Here is an 18,790-nt window from a genome sequence, read left to right on the forward strand (position 1 = left end):
TAAATGCTGATTCTCAACATGGATCTACTTCGATAACATAGTCCTTTTTTATTAGTAGTAATTTGTTTTCTCTTCATTTAAAAGGTTTTGATGTTCACTTTTTTTCTGCATGCCTGGGTCAAGTTTCTTCAGTTTTTGAAGTGTTAACATGTATGCATTTAAAATGTTGCTGTCATTTCAAGAAAACAACTAAGTCTGTAAGAGTCAGGGGCATAGCAACTAGGGGGCACGGTGAGGATATGTCCCTCTCACTTCTAGAGGCGGACCATTTAGAAACGGGTGATTAATAATTATATGAACGCTAATTTTAGATCTCATTCAGCTGTCCCCCTTTCTCTTTTAAAATGTATTCAAAGTATTTGATATTTAGTTTTAACTTCCTTCACACACATATACTGTACATATTATGTTATTTATTTATTTATTTTTTGCCTTTCAAAAACATAACAATTTAGGCCAAACATAATCTTGCACAAACTGACTGAGACATGTCAGATACACAGTAAATCAAGTATGAAGCCATACAATTTCATAAAATAACCACAAATAAACAAAAAATAACTTTACTAACAAAAAAGATACATTTACCGTACAGAGATCAAACAGAAACTCTGTAAGGGGTTAGATAAAACCATATTCTTTAAACAAATCATACAATTTTTTAGCCTTCTCAGCCTTCATAATTTTTAAAGCTTCTACATAGGTGGGAAACTCCTTTTTAGAGACAGACAATTGAGGAGCTGTTTAAAAAAAAAATTGCGAGAAAAAATTAGTGAATGAAGAATTGAATTAAAATAAGTAAACAATTTGCAGTTAAGTCATTGTCTATGCTGTCCAAATGTACTCCATATTTCACATTGTCCCAACAAATAGAAGGAAACCTTTAAATATATTGTTTTATCCAGTTGTCCACATCAGTCCAGAAAGGATTAACTAAATTACAATATAGAAATAGATGCTCAACAGTTTCAATATCAGTATTGCAGAATTGGCAAACATTACAATTCACATTAAATCTTTTTCTCAGAAACTCTTTTACAGGGTAAATATCATATATCATTTTAAAATGTACTTCTTTGTATTTTGGGGGAATAGGAAATGTCAAAAATTTGCAACCTAATTCTTTTAAAACAGTTGGTTAATATAATTTCTTTTAATAGGACCAGGATAGCATTCCTGTATTAAACACTTTCTAATAAACATATTTGTACATTTATTGTCCACAGAGTTTAACTTGCCTAATTTAGTATCCATCATTTTTGGTGTGGCGGGATCTTTTTTAACATATGAATTAATGGTAAGAGAATACATCTAATTACTTTTAAATAATCTTTTTTTTTTTTTTTTTTTTTTTTTTAAATTAAATTTAAAGATAGTAAGCTCATTAAACACATTAAAAAAAAAAAAAAAAACTTTATACCTCACAGTTTTTTAAATTAATAAGATGGGATTACAAACCAATAAGAATTTATATATATATATATATATATATATATATATATATATATATATATATATATATATATATATATATATATATATATATATATATATATATATATATATATATGCAGCCATTTAAGTTTAGGTACGTTCATACTTCCTTTACATATACTATATATACTATACTAGAAATTGACCACCTTAAACTGATATACTATTTCCAGTCACTAGGAGACGCTAGTAGCTAATGTTTAACAGAAGGATGCTGCTCCCTGCAGATGTTTATACCTGCGTTTTACCCTCCATCAAAACGCGAAAAGACCAGTTTTGTTTTTTCAGCACCTTATGAATTCTCTGAAATTCGGTGTCTGTCTCTAGTCTTCAGGCGGATTTCCGTGTTTTTGTCTCATTTTCAGTGAGGTGGGAGTGGTTTGGGAAACACTCATGACTGAAAAAACGGCGTAAATAATCGCGTTTATCTTATTAATACCATAAAATACGACTAAAATGTGCAGGAATATGAAGAAGCTAATTTTGGCTGTGCTTGTTTTGTTTCTCGCAAACGGTAAGTCTGTTTATTTTTCATAACTTTCGTTTTCACGTATACCGGAAGCAAGGTGTATATGGTGGCACAGTGTTCAGCAGTAATGTCACATAAGTCGTGTAAACACCTTAAAATAACTTAATTTTGGGGATGGAGGGCTCAATATATGGATTGACACGATAGTTTAACCTTGCACCGCGTGTGCTAAGCATGCTGCGTAAGTTACGTTGGACGTCCTGACGCCATCAATGCGCTATTGTAATAAGTGTATATCAATTTTATGTGTGACCGACCATACTCCTAAAAACAATACCCATATTTAATACTTTCCTTATTAAAATTTCGTACAATATTTAATCTCTTAAGCTTATTAATAATAAGAATAATACGTTTCTTAAAGCTTATTAAAATCTAATGATTGAGGCTTTGTAATTTTTTCGCTCTTCTTTTTTTTTTTGGTATTGTATTTTTTCTTCAATGCAGTGATGTTATTATTCTTGTATCAATAAAAATAAATATTTAAAAAATAATAATCATAAAAAAAAAGTGACAGACCCTAAATATTCTTCACCCCCTTTAACTTTCACAACATTAATGTTTTACGAGTTGTTAACTTTCCCTTAGGGTAAAAATCCATGGTCTTATTATACATAAAAGTGTAGGATATTAAAAATATAGTTGAAGTCAGAAGTATTAGCCCCCCCTGAATTATTAGCCCCCATTTATTTTCTGCCAATTTCTGTTTAACGGAAGGAAGATTTTTTTCAACTCAAGTCTAAACATAATAGTTTTAAAAACCCCATTTCTAATAACTGATTTATTTTATCTTTGCCATGATGATTGTACATGATATTTGCTGGATATATAAAGCTTAAAGTGACATTTAAAGGCTTAACTAGATTAGATTAACTAGGCAGGTTAGGGTAATTATTATTGTATAACAATGTTTTTTTTCTGTAGACTATCGAAAAAATATAGCTTAAAGAGACTAATATTTTTGATCTTAAAATAGTGTTTAAAAAGTTTGTTTAAATCTGCTTTTATTCTTGTCAAAATTAAATAAATAAGACTTTCTTTAGAAGAAAATATTATCAGACATACTGTAAAAATGTCCTTGCTTTGTTAATTATCAGTTGGGAAATATTTAAAAAAGAAAGAAAAAAAATCAAAGGGGGCCAATAATTCTGACTTCAACTGTATGTTACTGTACTTTAAAATGAATGAATTTATTATAATAAATGTACTTGCATTTAGTAAATTTCCAAATACTGTAGTGTGTTTGAATCTTAATTTAGAAAATATATCAGTAGTTAACAATAATGTGGTAGTTTGTGATCTACTACAAGTCTAGTAACTACTATATTAAAATAAACTACTATTAGTTAAATTGTTAAAGTAAATTTGTACAGTATGTGTGATACAGTTACCATTTTTGTTGTAGTGTAGTGTAAAGTAGTTACTTCAGGGGCATTTTAGACCTTATAACCATCCCTGTGTTTTTTTTTTTTTGTTTTTTTTTTTGGTCATTTGCTAAAAAGAGCAGCTGTTGTAAACCATTTTACTACATTATAATACACTAAAACACACTGTTAGCATCTCTTTTTTCCCACCATACAGCAACTATTTTTAGTTTTCAGTTCACTACAGTTTTTTTATAGTATGGTGTATACATTAACAATTATAGTAAACTCAATATTATGCAGCATACCACAGTCTACTAGTTTAATACACAGTTGGCAACAATTGAAGTGGATCAAAACCTTTTATCAAAGTTGTCAAACTTATTTACAGCACTCATTATTGTCTTGGGGCAATTTGGAAAAAGCTTTTTGATCCACTTTAAATGTTGACTACTGTAGTAACTTGTAAATGTAGTATTTGCTACAGCTTATCAATTTAATGATTATTATTATAATGTGCTGCAGTAAGTATAAGTAGAAAATATTGTAATGTGGGTAAGAACAACTTTTTGACGCATTGGATGGCTATTATCAGTATTTTATAACAACATTAGCTATTACACGTTTACATATGACTATTGTTACTATATCTTAAACATGGCACAAATGTGGTTACTTGTAGTGAAACCATGGTCCTTTTTTGTTCGTTATGTTTAGAACCACAAATGGGTTTTTGTTAATGCTCTGCTGTCCATCTTTAAGTATTTAGATTGAGTCGAAGACTGACATTTAATCACATCAGTTATTTAATTCTGTTCATTCATTCATACATATTCTTTTGGGCTTAGTCCCTTTATCATTCACAGCGGAATGAACCACCAACTTATCTAGCATATGTTTTACACAGTAGATGCCCTTCCAGCTGCAACCAGTCACTGGGAAACACCCATACACTCACACATTCACTATTGCCAATTTAGCTTATCCAATTCACCGACAGCGACAGCACGTCTTTGGACTTGTGGGGGAACCCGGAGCACCCGGAGGAAATCCACGCGTTTAACCCACATGTAAACTCCACACAGAAATACCAACTGACCCAGCCGAGGCTCGAACCAGCGACCTTCTTGCTGTGAGGCGCTACCCACTGCGCCACCGTGTCACCTAATTCTGTGTTCATTGTGTTATTTCATTTTAACTTGTAGTTACTGTATATCTGTTCTCTAGGTGTGTTTGGTTTTGAGACAAACGGAGTGAAGTCGGTGTTAGTGATGGAGGGAGATTCTGTCCCTCTATACACTTGTCAGAAGGACACACAAAAATATGAAACCATACTGTGGACTTATGGATCTGAAGATGCCGTCATAGCTTTTTTCAGCAGGGGCAAACCATTCTCGTTTCCTGATGGTAATGAGAGATTCAAAGACAGACTCGAGATAGATTTGAACACCGGATCTCTGACCATCAGGAACATCAGAACCAACCATTCTGGAGTCTATAAAGTGGATATGACCAGCACAAGTGGATCCCCATACATAAGGAGATTTAATGTGACTGTATCTGGTGAGTAGCACAATAATAACCATTACCAGGCTTGTTTATTTATTTATTTGTTTATTTAAAAGAGTAGTTAATCCAAACACTACAATTAACCCTTTTATGCTCATTCTTATGTGCTGTTTGGCATGTTTTCATCCACTTTAGGGTGATTTTGAGGCTTAATGTCTGAATCTTTCTCTTGTGTTTTAGCAAATGGAATTATTTTTGGTGGTGACTATTATTATGACACATATTTTTAGAAAATGCTTTGAAATTGTTCAAAAAATTCAACAATACACTCTGGAAAAATATACTACCCTTTCGTTATGTTCGTGTCTTGTTTTGCCCATTGACTTCCATTATAATGACAATTTTTTTGATTGCAAAGACATACACCATATAATTATGCATTCTTGATTGTTGCAGGTTTTTCCTGTTGGGGAGAGTGACAGTTGGTAATTTTTACTGTTGATCATCAGTTGCAGTTAAAAAAAAAGCTTATTATAAAGTTAACCATGTAAAACATTCAACATTTTATATAACATTATATGGTTAACGAGTGAAACGTATGTGAGAGTGTGAGGGAGACCTTATTAGCCCCTGAAAACCTTAAAATACACCTGAAAAGCTAATATTAGTACAAAAAAATGGTAACGGTATCACACGTAGATGGTAGGAGTAAGTTTACTTTAACAATTGATTTACTTTAGTAGTTACTATTAGGGATGCTCATTTCGGTTAATTTTGCCAACCAACAACTGAAACTCGTAAGCGAATATTAATCGTTAACTGGTCAGATTATTATTAAAACATTATTTAAAAAAATAAATTATTGAAATGTCTATTATGTGTCTGACATTAAATATTGCATTTTAAAATACTGATTTATTTCCATGCAAACAACTGCACACAGTACATATTAACATCTTCATGCGCTTGCAGTGTTTCCAACTGCACAGAAATAAAGAATAATCTAAATAAAAAGAATGAAATAAATAGGCCTGCCTTAAATATTTTTCACGTGAATGACTAATTTACAAAACGAAAACACTGACTGAATCCTTTTTAAGAACTGGCGTTTTTTTTTTCCCATCATACGTTTTTTCTTCTGTCAAATAAAAATAGCAGGCTACCTTAAATTGATCGCTCCAGAAAACAAGCATTTGCATTAATTAATGAACCGCCTCCGATTACATTTGATTTAAGAATGACAAAGACATGACTGATGTAATATGCTTTTTTTTTTTTATTTCAACTGCGAGCACACAATGTGCAACAGCAAAAACTTGAGGCGTGCAGGGCTCATAAGCAGCGTGCAAAACACTCTCAGCTGTTAGTAAAACATTTTAAAAGATGGGCCTTTCAACGCAAAAAGCGCGTTCTCTATGATTGGCCCCTAATGCAACCAATTAAAAAATATATATAAAATAATATTTTTTTAATCGTTTAACTGATACCATTACTTGGCTAAAAACGCACCCTTTCGGTTAACGGTTAATCGATTGTTTTAAGCATTCCTAGTTACTGTACGTGTCGTAGACCCTAACGAACTATCACGTTATTGTTATTTACTAAAACATTTTCTAAATTAAGCATAAAAACACTACAGTATTTGCAAATTTACTAAATGTAAGTAAATTCATTATAATAAATTTAAGGTAAAATAGAATAAACAGCTCAGCTCTCAGAACGTAGTAAACAAAGTAAGTGTATTGATGCACACATGCTAGAATTTGTTGTTTTACTCCATTGAACTCCATTTAAAACTTTATAGCACAGGCCTATCTAAAAAGTTATGGTGCCAACTGATGATCAGCAGTAAAAATAAAAGTTTTTCCTTTTCCCAAAAGGTAAAAAAACACCAACAATCAAAAATGCATGAATATTTAGTGTCATGGCTTTGCAATTTAAAAAATGTTGTTATACTGGAAGTCAATGGGGCAAAAACATTCATTAACATAACATAACAGGGTAGTAAATTGAAAAAGTACAGAACGGTTAAACCTGTAAAAGTGTCTTTCTTTTGTTGAACACAAAAGTAGATCCTTGGAAAAATGCTTGTTGCTGGCACCCGTTGACCTCCATAGTAAGAAAAAAAAAATGACTGTGGAAGTCAATGATTGTCAACTACCTTATCTATCTAATTCTATTCATCTAATTTTATGTACAAAACACAAATGAAACTCAAACGTCAAGCTGTGAGTAAATGATTTATTTTGAAAATGAAATAAAATGTTTATTATTATACAAATCATGTTCAAGTGTTATAGAAATTTCTAATACAAACATAATTGGAAAAACCTTTATCGTTTTATTTAAATAAAAACATGCCTTTTAAGCAAATTAGACCACAATATCACAATAGATTTTAGATTAAAATAATTGCGTAAACAGGCCCATAATTCATACCTAAAATAATCAGCACTCACAATATGCATTTATATAAATGTTTTGATTGGGTTGAGCATTTGGCCCTAAGATCGGATCTCAGATCCTAGTTTGTACAACCTGTAAAGTAGAGCTGCACGATATTGAAAAAATCGAATTTTGCGATTTTTTTTTTTTTTTTTTTTTTTTTTTTTTTTTTTTTTTTTTTTTTTTTTTTTCTGCAATAAATATTGTGATATGAATACAGTTTAACCAAACATTTTGAATAGCTCTATTTGGGTTTTCTAGGGAGTCTAACAGTATTCAAAAGTCTAATAACAATGCAAAATGTGTATTTCTTACTTTTGCCTTCTCATTTTTAGTCCAAATACCTCATAATTTTAAGATCAAGTAAAAATACCATTTTGTTTTCACCTTCAAAAGAAATGTCAAAATGAATAGTTTTTCCTTGAAGCAAGCAAAATGATCTACTAATAGATAGATGACATAATCTTGTTTTTGCTCTGAAATGTCAATATTTGGACTAAAACAAAACAAAAATGAAAGTAAGAATTTGTTTTTGGCAGAAATTGCATAAATTCTCTACAAATCTTTGTTACCCCTGCAAACATCATATTTGTTTGTGTCCAAATGTTCAAAACTTGAAATGCTCAGTCACAGACTCAACATTGCATATCTTGCGTTGTGACTATTGCAGATGCACACATTGCTATGTTGAAACGATATATTGTGCAGGTCTTCTGTAAAGCACATTAAGTAAGACATTAACCATCCTATAATATATTAACAATGTTTTATATATATTTTAAAGTCGGCATGAACCAGAAGTTGCTGAGACGTTTATCTCAGTATGCTGATGTACTTCCAACTGAAACAGAATATTGATGGGGGTGGAGCTTTCTAGTTGCGCATCATTACCTCATAGACTGATTTCACGCGGCCGCCATTTTTAAAAGCGAAATCAAGGCTGCGGTGGAAAGAAACCCGGAAGTATCATTGGGAGTTGCATAGGAATGTTGTGTAACTGGCTATATATCTTATCAGTGAAGAGAAAGTGACAAAAATGTATCATTCCACTGCCTTCCAGGTGACCCAGAGGTCCGTTCTGAATGAATGGTGAATATAAGGGATATCAGAGCTCATTTTCATCTTAGTTAAGGGAAATGGCACTAGTTCGCTAATGTTTTCTTTCCCAAACACACGTTTTAGATGCCATTCATCAAACTCGAGTTAATAAACTGATTTTTTTTATTATATTAGACTCGTCACGATACTGAATTAAAAGAAAAAAACATAAATTTACCGCGAACATTAATGCACTGTTGATGGCTTAAAACAATGCTAATATGCCATTGTGGTCACGTGTTCAACAGAAATTATTGTGATTGGCCGAGAAGATCATCAGTTCACCCTCCGCGCTTCCATGTTAGCGGGAAATAGCCGGGTTTAAAACTTCAGTACCGGGACAACACTATTACAGACAACACGAGGGTGTGCTGCAGAGGACTGCAGTGTTTTATTGCTCACCGGGTTACATAGGCTGAAGCAGGAAAGCATCCCCACTGTGTTTAACTAGTGCCATGAACTGAAGCCTAGGAGGACACTTAGGCCATGTCCACACTAATGTGTTTTCATTTAAAGACGCATATTTTTGTCTCCATTTTGCCCTTCCATCCACACTGAGACGCGTTTTTAGGAAACAAAAACGTATCTTTTTGAAAACGATCTCCAAAGTGAATAAATTTTAAAACGCTGTTTTCGTGTTGTAGTGTAGACCGTGAAAACGGAGTCATTCGAAAACGATGACGCATTTTTTGTCATGTGACACTCAGTCATATTACTAATTCGTTTACTTTATTTTCGTTGTGAGTATGATTTTAGTGATGTCGTCCTTACTGTGTGGGTAAGCAGCGTCATCAGCAGGATACTGTTCTTTAAAGCGGTCCAGTATATCGGCGTATTTGTTTTGGCACGTCAAAGAAAAAAAAAACGTTTCAAAGAGCCGGAAAGAAAATAAACGTCAGCCGGAAATGACGCGTGCCGAAGCGTCTTACGTTTCACGCATGCGCAGTACAGGTTGAAAGCATTTGTAGTCGTTTCAGTGTGGATGACAAAGTTTTGGAAAACGAATAGAAACGACAGTGTGGACGTGAAGCGTTTTTAGAGGAAAACTCCGTTTTCAAATTTATCCGGATTAGTGTAGACATGGCCTTAAGCGTATCACTGAGATGATGTTGTTTGATTCTAAACTGCTTTTAATTGTTTAAATTAAATTAACTGAATGATATTAAACTGATGTTTACACCATTTCTGCATTTTGAAATTTCGGCAACAGCTGGAGGTTTGTAGTACATGTCATGTTACTGCAATGTTTACAGTGCTGGTCCTATACTTCCGGGTTTCTTCCCACCGCAGCCTCGCTTTGGTTCTTTAAAATGGCGGCCGCGTGAAATAAGCGTATGGCAAACTAAAGGTAAAAGGATCGTGGTTAAGAATATTGTGGCTGAAGCGTCAAACTGACATCATCAGAGAATTGCCACCACACTAAACACAGAAGAAAATGGTCAGACTTTGATTTTAAGCTTACCAAAACTAAATTTTTTGCAGTAGATTAACTTGCACAGATTATTTTGATTTCACACAGACTGTAAAGTAGAGCTGCACGAATCTGGCTAAAATGAGAATCGCAATATTTTTTTTGCTGCTCTACTTTAAAGGATGTCTATCTTTTGTGATGTATATAATGATGCAATTACAGCGCAATAATCAACTGTGATTGTTTTCCAGCTGTGTTTGATCCAGATGCAGATAAAATAATCCAAAAGGTAGTGAGTGAAGGAGGTTCAATCACTCTGAACACTGATGTTCAAGTACAGAAAGATGTTCTGATACTGTGGAGATTCGCAGGAACCAAACCCGGCGTATACAGTAGAAACAGCATGACTACCATCTGTAAAATTGATGGAGAAGCCTCCGAAGAGTTTTTTGATCATGGTGAAAATGAGAAGTTTAAAAACAGACTGGATATGGACAAACCGACTGGATCTCTGATCATCAAAGACATCAGGCTAGAACACTCTGGGTTTTACAAACTACAGATCAGCAATAACACTTTGACCAGACACAGGACATTCAACGTTACTGTTAGTGGTGAGTATCGTAAAGTTGATTGTGTTGTGTTCAGGCTAATATGAGAAGTGTTCCCAAACTCTGTGCTAATTTCTGATCATTTCTTTTAGCGGTTACGAAATCCTGTTTACAAGGCACTTGGATGACCGTCGCTATAGTATTCATGGTGTCTTTTGTGATAATGGTGGTTATTGTGGTTGTTATACAAAGGAATGGTAAGTACCATTTTTTTTTTCTGCAACCCAGGCTCATTGTAAATATGTGCATTATGCTACATTTTTGCTACATTTTGAATACGTTGCTCCGGTTACGTTTCATTGCACATTTCAGATGACAAATTCACTAGAGAGTGCTTTTTTAATTTTTTGTGAATTACTTAGAATGTGTTTTGTTGTTTCTGAAAAATGTCCTGTGATTGAAGCAAATTAGATCACAACACATTGTTTTCTTCATGGCACCTGAGCACTCTGCTTCACAACTACAGCCCCGTACAAAGCTACAGAGCAGACTGACCACAACAGGAACTTGTCTTATGTAGATAGACAGACAGACAGATAGATAGACAGACAGACAGACAGACGGATAGATAGATAGATAGATAGATAGATAGATAGATAGATAGATAGATAGATAGATAGATAGATAGATAGATAGATAGATAGATAGATAGATAGATAGATAGATAGATAGATAGATGCACAGATGGATGGATGAACAGGCAGACAGACGGACGGATAGACAGACAGATAGACGGATAGACGGATGGATGGATGGATGGGCGGGCGGGCAGGTGGACGGACGGATGAATATATAGGCGGGCAGACGGATGGATAGATAGATAGATAGATAGATAGATAGATAGATAGATAGATGCACGGATGGACAGGTAGGCGGACGGACGGATAGACAGACGGATGGATGGATGGATGTGCGGGCGGGCAGGTGGACGGATGGATGAATATATAGGCGGGAGGACGGGCGGACGGATAGATAGATAGATAGATAGATAGATGCACGGAAGGACAGGTGGGCGGACGGACAGATAGACAGACAGACGGACGGACGGATGGATGGATGGATGCATGGACGGGCGGACGGACAGATGAATAGATAGGCGGGAGGACGGGCGGACGCATGGATTGATGGACAGGCAGGCGAATGGGCAGACAGACAGACAGAGATAGAAGGATGGACGGATGGATGGATGGGCGGGCGGAAGGATGGACGGATGAATAGATAGGCAGGAGGACGGGTGGACGGACAGACAGATGGATAGATGGATAGATAGACAGACAGACGGACGGATGGATGGATGGATAGGCAGATAGATAGATAGATAGATAGATAGACAGACAGACAGACAGACAGACAGACGGATGGATAGATAGATGGACAGATAGATGTACAGATAGACAGACTGATAAACTGACAGATAGATAAATAGATGGATGGACAGACACGGATGGATGAATAGATAGGCAGGAGGACGGATGGACAGACAGATGGATAGATAGACAGACAGACAGACAGACGGGTGGATAGGCAGATAGATAGATAGACAGACAGACAGACAGACAGACAGACAGACGGATGGATAGATAGATGGACAGATAGACAGACGGATAAACTGACAGATAGATAAATAGATAGATGACAGACAGAGATAGATGGATGGACGGAAATTTATCTAAAATGTTGTTTTGGTCATTCTAAAATCCCTCACCCAAATCTGTCATCACAGTGCTTCAGTAATATTGCCTCTAGAACTTTCTTGAGCATCTGCGCTCCCAATTAGTGCCTAATGCGTCTAAAAGATTCCACATGTTTAATGCTTTTCATGTTTGAGGTGCAAGTAGTTTGTTATACAAGACAAATTATAACTTTTCCTACTGCAGCACATTTCATTTTTCTCTTTATTTGCTTCAAAAAATATTTGCAAAGGTTTTTTTTTTTTTATAAAGGAAGCAAATATTTTTTGTGCATAAGTTTAATTTGCATCTTGGGATTGAAACATGGCTACTGATATTAGTAGCTATGTTTCCAATTCCAACCACCTATTTTTATGCGCATTTTGGATATGTGCTTAAAAAAGTGGTTGATGGAAAGGCCAAGATGCGCATACATTTTGAAATTGCGCCTAAAAACATGCGCATAACTAAGTAGGATAAACCTTTAATTCGATAAGAAAAGATGCGATGTGAACACTTTTACCTAACAAATTCCAGCATGTGCATTAAAAAAGGTCATGTGATTTTGTTATGAGAGATCATGTGATGATAAAAAAATGTGTGTGAATGGATGAACCAGCAGACTGAGCACATTGTAAACCATCTGAAAGGTTGTTTTTGTCCTTCTAAAACGCCCTAACCATCTCAGTATGATCATATTATTAATGACCTCCAGAACTGTCAAGAGCGTCTGTGCTTCACGTCTCACGCCTTCAAACGCCACTGCGCTTTCACTGCGTGTCAGGATTATTTTCTGAAGCGCAAGTCATTTATTAAATGAAGAAAAGATTCATGCAGCTTCTCCTACTGCAGCTGTTTTTTTTTACTGTTGATATTTGGAGCCAGATAATCAGGAAGTGACGATATTGTTCTTTTTGACTCGTTTGATACAAACGCTGCTTTATTCAAACATCTTTCATGCGACAATCCAGCTTTGCGCATAAAGTTCATTCGCATTTTTGGATGGTAACATAGCTGTTGAGATGTGCACAACGATGTTCTTGAGTTATTGTTTAGTGTTTTTGCATTTATTCACAGTTTGGTTCAGTAAAGGAAGCACACCTAGCCCTGTGAAATACGCGAGGCCGGATGAGAGAGGTGAGTGTTTCTTTCAACAATATTACCAAGCTTCCTGTGTTTTAGTAGAAATGCATAGTAGTGTGAAATATTGACTTTCATATTGTCTTATTGATAAAATGTTGTTCAACTGAGTCTTTTCATGAAACAGAATAAATTAACAAATCCAAAGAACACAAGACCCTTCAGTCTACAGAGTCAAAGTAAATATAAAGAGGAGCCATCTGTATAAAAACATGTCTGTAAAAACAATGTCTGTATAAAAACACATCGTCATAGGAGTTTGGGAAACAGACTGTTGCTGGACAATCAGACTGGATCTTTGACCATCATAGACTTTAAAACTGAAAACACTGGAAAATGTCAGCTGCAGAGTAAGGGTTGCTGGAAATGCAAAGTTTCTGTTGTTGATGAGAAGTGCAGCTCCAGTTGCATGAACTGTTTGGACTGGTCTTAGAAAGCTGGTCTTTACTTTTTCAGTTTGTTACACAAGTCGACTGGTCTGATTTGAATCTGAAAAGTTAAGCTGCATCCCAAATCGCATACTTATGCACTATTCTACGCCATTTTGTAGTATAAGTAGTGTAAGTAGTGTGTTCACACTGAAACCACTTTAATTACCCTGATGATGCACTCATTCAGTTGGTAAAAGGAAGTGTGGAATGATGGACACTTCACGCACTCAACGACCACAGGTTTGCCTACATAGCGGAAGGGGCGGAGCTATCGGGCCCACAAGCTGGATAACTTTATTATGGATGGTGAAAGCAAAATTCTCCTACTAGAGTGATTATAGCGCCTCCCGATGGTGAATGCGGTAATACTCACGCAGGTATTATTTTAAAATTCGGTCAATTAAAATTTCACTGATTTGGCAACCGTCAAATGTCATTAGGGAAACGGTTTGAATTTCCACTTAGTAAAAAAAACATAAGTGTGCCATATGGGTCGACACTACATACACATACTATCCTGTTGAGTGTGTAAGTGCATAAGTAAATAGTGCATAGTGTATAGTGTTTGGGACGCAGCTTTAGACTTGGTGAAGTACTAGTAGAACACATTAGCCCCTTTCACACAGTGATACCGGTAAATATCTGGAATTTTCTGAACGACTTAACCGGTAAATTAAAAAAAAGCGATGTTCACTCAGGCAAGGACGTTACATATTTTATTTTTCCAGGAAAGACTGTTCACACATCCATTTCAAAGTACTGGTAAATTCTGACATCATCAACCAGAAATGAGCTCTAAACAGCTGCGCTTGTATTTGTAAACATTTGACTACAGTACAAACTCTCTGGATGAATCAGTAATGTGAACAACTTCGATGAAAACATATGGAGGAACACTTTCACATGTTGAGATGTACATGATGTGTGTGTGTATGCTGGCGCTCATGGGCACACGTGACATATCAAGCAACTGAAGTAAGCAGAGCTTGAAGGTAAACAACGGCTTATCATAAGCATCTTATCCATAATTATTTACAAAGTTGGCATTAAGATGAACATATAAACATTATCAGACTAACTTCTAGCAGCTAAATGTGTCTGGGAAAATATTCAAGGGTTTTTATTCTCATAAACCAAATGGACTTGAATGCGTCTGACTGTTCTGATTGGCTAAAGCAGACGTCTCACATCAGTTGGTTCTAGACGTGCACGCGCTGTTTCCGGCAATCTTCCTTCTGCGTTCACACAGCGCAGCATTCCGGCAAATTACCGGTAATGTTACAACTTCTCTTTCCGGAAAATAGCCTGAACGAATTTACCGGTATTTTCAAAAAGGGCCTGTTCACACATACAGACCTTTCCGGAAAATTACCAGCAATTTTCCAGAAAAGTCTGTATGTGTGAAAGGGGCTAGTGATTATGTTTTCATGGACATCAGTAATGGAATGATTTGTGACAATAGGTTTAAGGTCTTTACACGAGTTGCTTTTTGAAATGTTCCTTTCATGATCCCGTATTACATGTTATAGCACATAATTTGATTAATGTCAACACACTATCCACACTTCCTCTGGAGTTTCATGTGATTTTAAGTGTTTCATTTTTAATTTGTCGACTTTAACTGTAATTTGGCACTTTTACTTTCATTCAGGAACATTTTATGCATGCCCCCTATTACAAACGAAATATTGGATGCGAGTATGAACTGCTGGAAGAGTGTTAGGGGTATTAATGGAATTTTATACCGCACACTGTATGGGGAAAAAAAAAACTTACATTTTGCAGTGTGTGTGTCTGTGGTCCTTCACTGAGCCAGTAGGTGCTGAGAATAGTGTCAAACGGCCGTGGGTGACTATCGTCGCAAAATGGGGTGTAAATCCTACATGACTTAAAAAAGATTGCGGTGTTTACATGTCTGTGATGCACTTCAATAATGCGACTGAAATATGAACACTCCACATGTCTTAATTCCATTTCTGTTTAGTTCAAATAGGACTTTTGTCGGATAATGGTACGCAAAAATTGCTGTTTAAATGGTGGACTCTTAATCAGAGTATTGCCGGCAGCTAGCTCTCTGCAACTTTCATTTGGTCACACATGTTGGTTTCACATAAAGCTAAGCAGGGAAGCGCCCAGTCAGTACCTGGATGGGAGACCAGATGGGAAAGCTAGATTGCTGCTTGAAGTAGTGAGACAAGCAGGGGGCGCTCAACCTGTGGTCTGTGTGGATGCTAATGCCCCAGTATGATGAGTGGGACTCTATACTGCTCTGTGAGCGCCGTCTTTCGGATGGGATGTTAAACAGAGGTCCTGACTCTCTGTGGACCTTAAAAATCGCAGGATGTTCTTCGATAAAGAGTAGGGGTTTAACCTCAGCATTCTGCCAAATTTGCCCACTGGCCTCTGTCTATCATGGCCTCCTAACCATCACCATATCATAATTGGCTTCATCACTCTGTCTCCTCTCCACCAATCAGTTGATGTGTGGTCTGTCGCAACATGGCTGCCGTCGCATCATCCAGGTGGATGCTGCACACTGGTGGTGGACGAGGAGATTCCCCCCAATTTGTTAAAGTCTTTTCAGTGTCCAGAAAAGCGCTATATAAATTTTAGAGATTATTATTATAGTATTGTCGTAATCATATTAGAAATGAATTATTGGTGTCCATGTAAGCGTACTCCGTGTTAACACATTGGCTTTGTTTATGCACACACACTCAATATATATTTAACATTTAAAAACACACTCTAAACTTATTAAAGAGTTAACATTCACCAACACAAAGTTTTAATTTATGAATTTGTTGTCAATTATTGAATGCATTAAATATATCTTTTATCACATTAAATCAAACACAACAGTAAATATCTTGCTGTTCCAAGATCCACATTAAAGTTTGTTTTTTGTTTAAGGAAATCTGAAAATCTAGACATCCTAAACATTTTTTCATTAAACACATGGAGTTTATGCCGTAGCCATTTTGATTTTCTGTTGATGCTAGATGCTAATGCTTCAATCAATTTGCACAGAAATTGGATAATTCTGTTGACATCATTTAAAATATAAAAGTATTAAATGTACCTGTACCTGTCTGACAGTTATGTACTATGGAGAGGTGGACAAGCAGTGACAACTGCTTCTGATATTGGCTGATTTATTACAGTTTGTGAAGAGATGCTTTAATAAGATGATAAGCTCTATTGAATGATATGAATGACTGAACCCGTCTTTGTGGACACCGTTTTAGATGCAGTGTAGAGAAAACTAAAAGTTCCACACTGTACATTCAGTAAAATAATAAAACTGAGGGGTTGGTTGTGTTAGACTTTATTATTTAATCTCTCATAACATTTACAATTTTAATTATTTTCATTTTTAAACATCCTAAAGGCAAATAAAGTTGAGAATCATCTTAGTAATCATAAATATATACATTATATGCATATCTATGCCTCTAAACACTCATTAATGATGAAGTACTGATTAAATGAAAGTATATACTGTATAGTTATTATACATGGCTTAATCTTGAGTTTCTCAGGATGCTGATGTAAATTTCTGTAAATATTCATGATATAAAAAGGTGCATCTGCTATGTTAATGTGAATGTGTGTGTTTTCACATAAGCTAAAGTGTACATGGCAGGCTATTTTTATTTGCAGATGTCACTTTTTGGCCAGTTTTATTGCTTCCTGTTTAAGGGACTTGCTTAATTGTGTATCTATAAAGGCACTTTCTCAGAGTATGTAACCAAATAAAAGCAGAAACCACAGTTTGCTGTGCTTTTATTTCTGCTTCAGTGCTGAAATACTTAAAATCAAGTACTGCGTTTTATTTTTTGTAATTTTTTTTAATTAAACGTGCTGCTAAATGGACATGTGCATTTTACACTGTTTTTGTATCAGTTTTGCTATTAGTTGTCATGAGATCTAATGTTAATATGTTAATTTTATTATGGAGATCTAAAGTGGCCTACTGCTGATCATTATGCTGTTATTGGGAATAACAGGTTGTTTCGTGTTTACTGTAAACCTCAAAATATGTATACATGAGAACTGTGATGATAAATAAAGTTTTCGCATCTAGTTTTTTTGTGTCTGTATTTGTATTTGTCATAGTGATGGATGCTCCTATACGTGGCGTTAACCTGTTGATCTGCATCAATACTTTTGGAGTTCGCACCTGAAACTTCATTCATTTTCTTTGGCTTAGTCCCTTTATTAACCCAGGGTCGCCACAGTGGAATGAACCGCCATCTTATCCAGAACATGTTTTACGTAGCGGATGCGCTTCCAGCTGCAACCCATCACTGGGAAACACCACACACACTCAATCACACATGCTCTACTATGGCCAATTTAGCGTACCCAATTCACCTATAGCAAATGTGTTTGGACTGTGGGGGAAACCGAAGTACCTGGAGGAAACCCGTGTAAACATGGGGAGAAATGCAAACTCCACACAGAAATGCCAACTGAGGCTAGAACCAGCGATAATCTTGCTGTGAGACTATCGTGCTACCCACTGCGCCACCAAACAAGTTGTTACAAAATTACATGGAACCTCTGTGCACTTTTAGATAAGAATAGCAAAACTTTGTTGACGCAATAGCCTAGAGGTTAGCACGTCGACATATGGTGCAGTAGCACGTCAGGGCGTCCCGTGTTCGAATCCCAGCTCAAAGGCTTTTTCCTACCCTACCCCCTCTCTCTCTCCAACTTCTAAATACTGTCCTATCTAATAACGACAAAAAGAACAAGAATTAATCTTTAAAAAAGAATAACAAAACTTTTGAGCAAAATTTGTTTATTAATTGAATCATTAAAAATGGGGAGTACCATGTACACAAACAAAAATGGTGCAATGCTAAACCTAGCATTTATTTGTTTAAAATTGATCTTAAGCATTATTTCGAAACCCTAAAAGACATTTAAAAATAAAAAAAGCTATAAGGATGTATGCAATTTTGGAATCCTTTATCTTATGCAAATTTTTTGTCATTTGTATGCCCTGTTCTACTGAAAAAAATTGTAAGCATTGAATTTCTCATTTTTTGTACGCTAACACTGCGCCACCATGACGCCCGC

General features: G+C 35.5%; 1 protein-coding gene across 2 annotated transcripts; it reads left to right on the forward strand.

Moving 5' to 3' along the window:
• The first annotated feature begins 1,665 nt into the window (after positions 1-1,665).
• On the forward strand, positions 1,666-17,788 carry si:dkey-182g1.10. Of its 2 annotated transcripts, XR_012397760.1 has the most exons (7): positions 1,666-2,008; positions 4,615-4,950; positions 10,102-10,464; positions 10,554-10,658; positions 13,209-13,268; positions 13,399-13,964; positions 14,080-17,788. XR_012397760.1 is itself a non-coding variant. In XM_005161657.5 (6 exons), the coding sequence occupies exons 1-6, from the start codon at positions 1,951-1,953 to the stop codon at positions 13,401-13,403; spliced, it is 927 nt and encodes a 308-aa protein (XP_005161714.1). In that variant the 5' UTR covers positions 1,666-1,950; the 3' UTR covers positions 13,404-17,788. The 2 variants fall into 2 exon arrangements, 1 of the variants encoding a protein (XP_005161714.1); XM_005161657.5 differs by having other exon boundaries at positions 13,399-17,788.
• The last annotated feature ends 1,002 nt before the right edge of the window (positions 17,789-18,790 follow it).

This window comes from Danio rerio, chromosome 22 (genome assembly GCF_049306965.1).
Source record: "Danio rerio strain Tuebingen ecotype United States chromosome 22, GRCz12tu, whole genome shotgun sequence".
In the NCBI taxonomy this organism is placed as follows: domain Eukaryota; kingdom Metazoa; phylum Chordata; class Actinopteri; order Cypriniformes; family Danionidae; genus Danio; species Danio rerio.

Excerpts from the sequence above, each read along its gene's own strand:
- si:dkey-182g1.10 (XM_005161657.5), top strand. The coding sequence starts at position 1,951 with ATGTGCAGGAATATGAAGAAGCTAATTTTGGCTGTGCTTGTTTTGTTT. Across the intron at positions 4,951-10,101 it reads ATTTAATGTGACTGTATCTG|CTGTGTTTGATCCAGATGCA; the intron begins GTGAGTAGCACA and ends ATTGTTTTCCAG. Across the intron at positions 10,659-13,208 it reads GGTTGTTATACAAAGGAATG|TTTGGTTCAGTAAAGGAAGC; the intron begins GTAAGTACCATT and ends ATTTATTCACAG.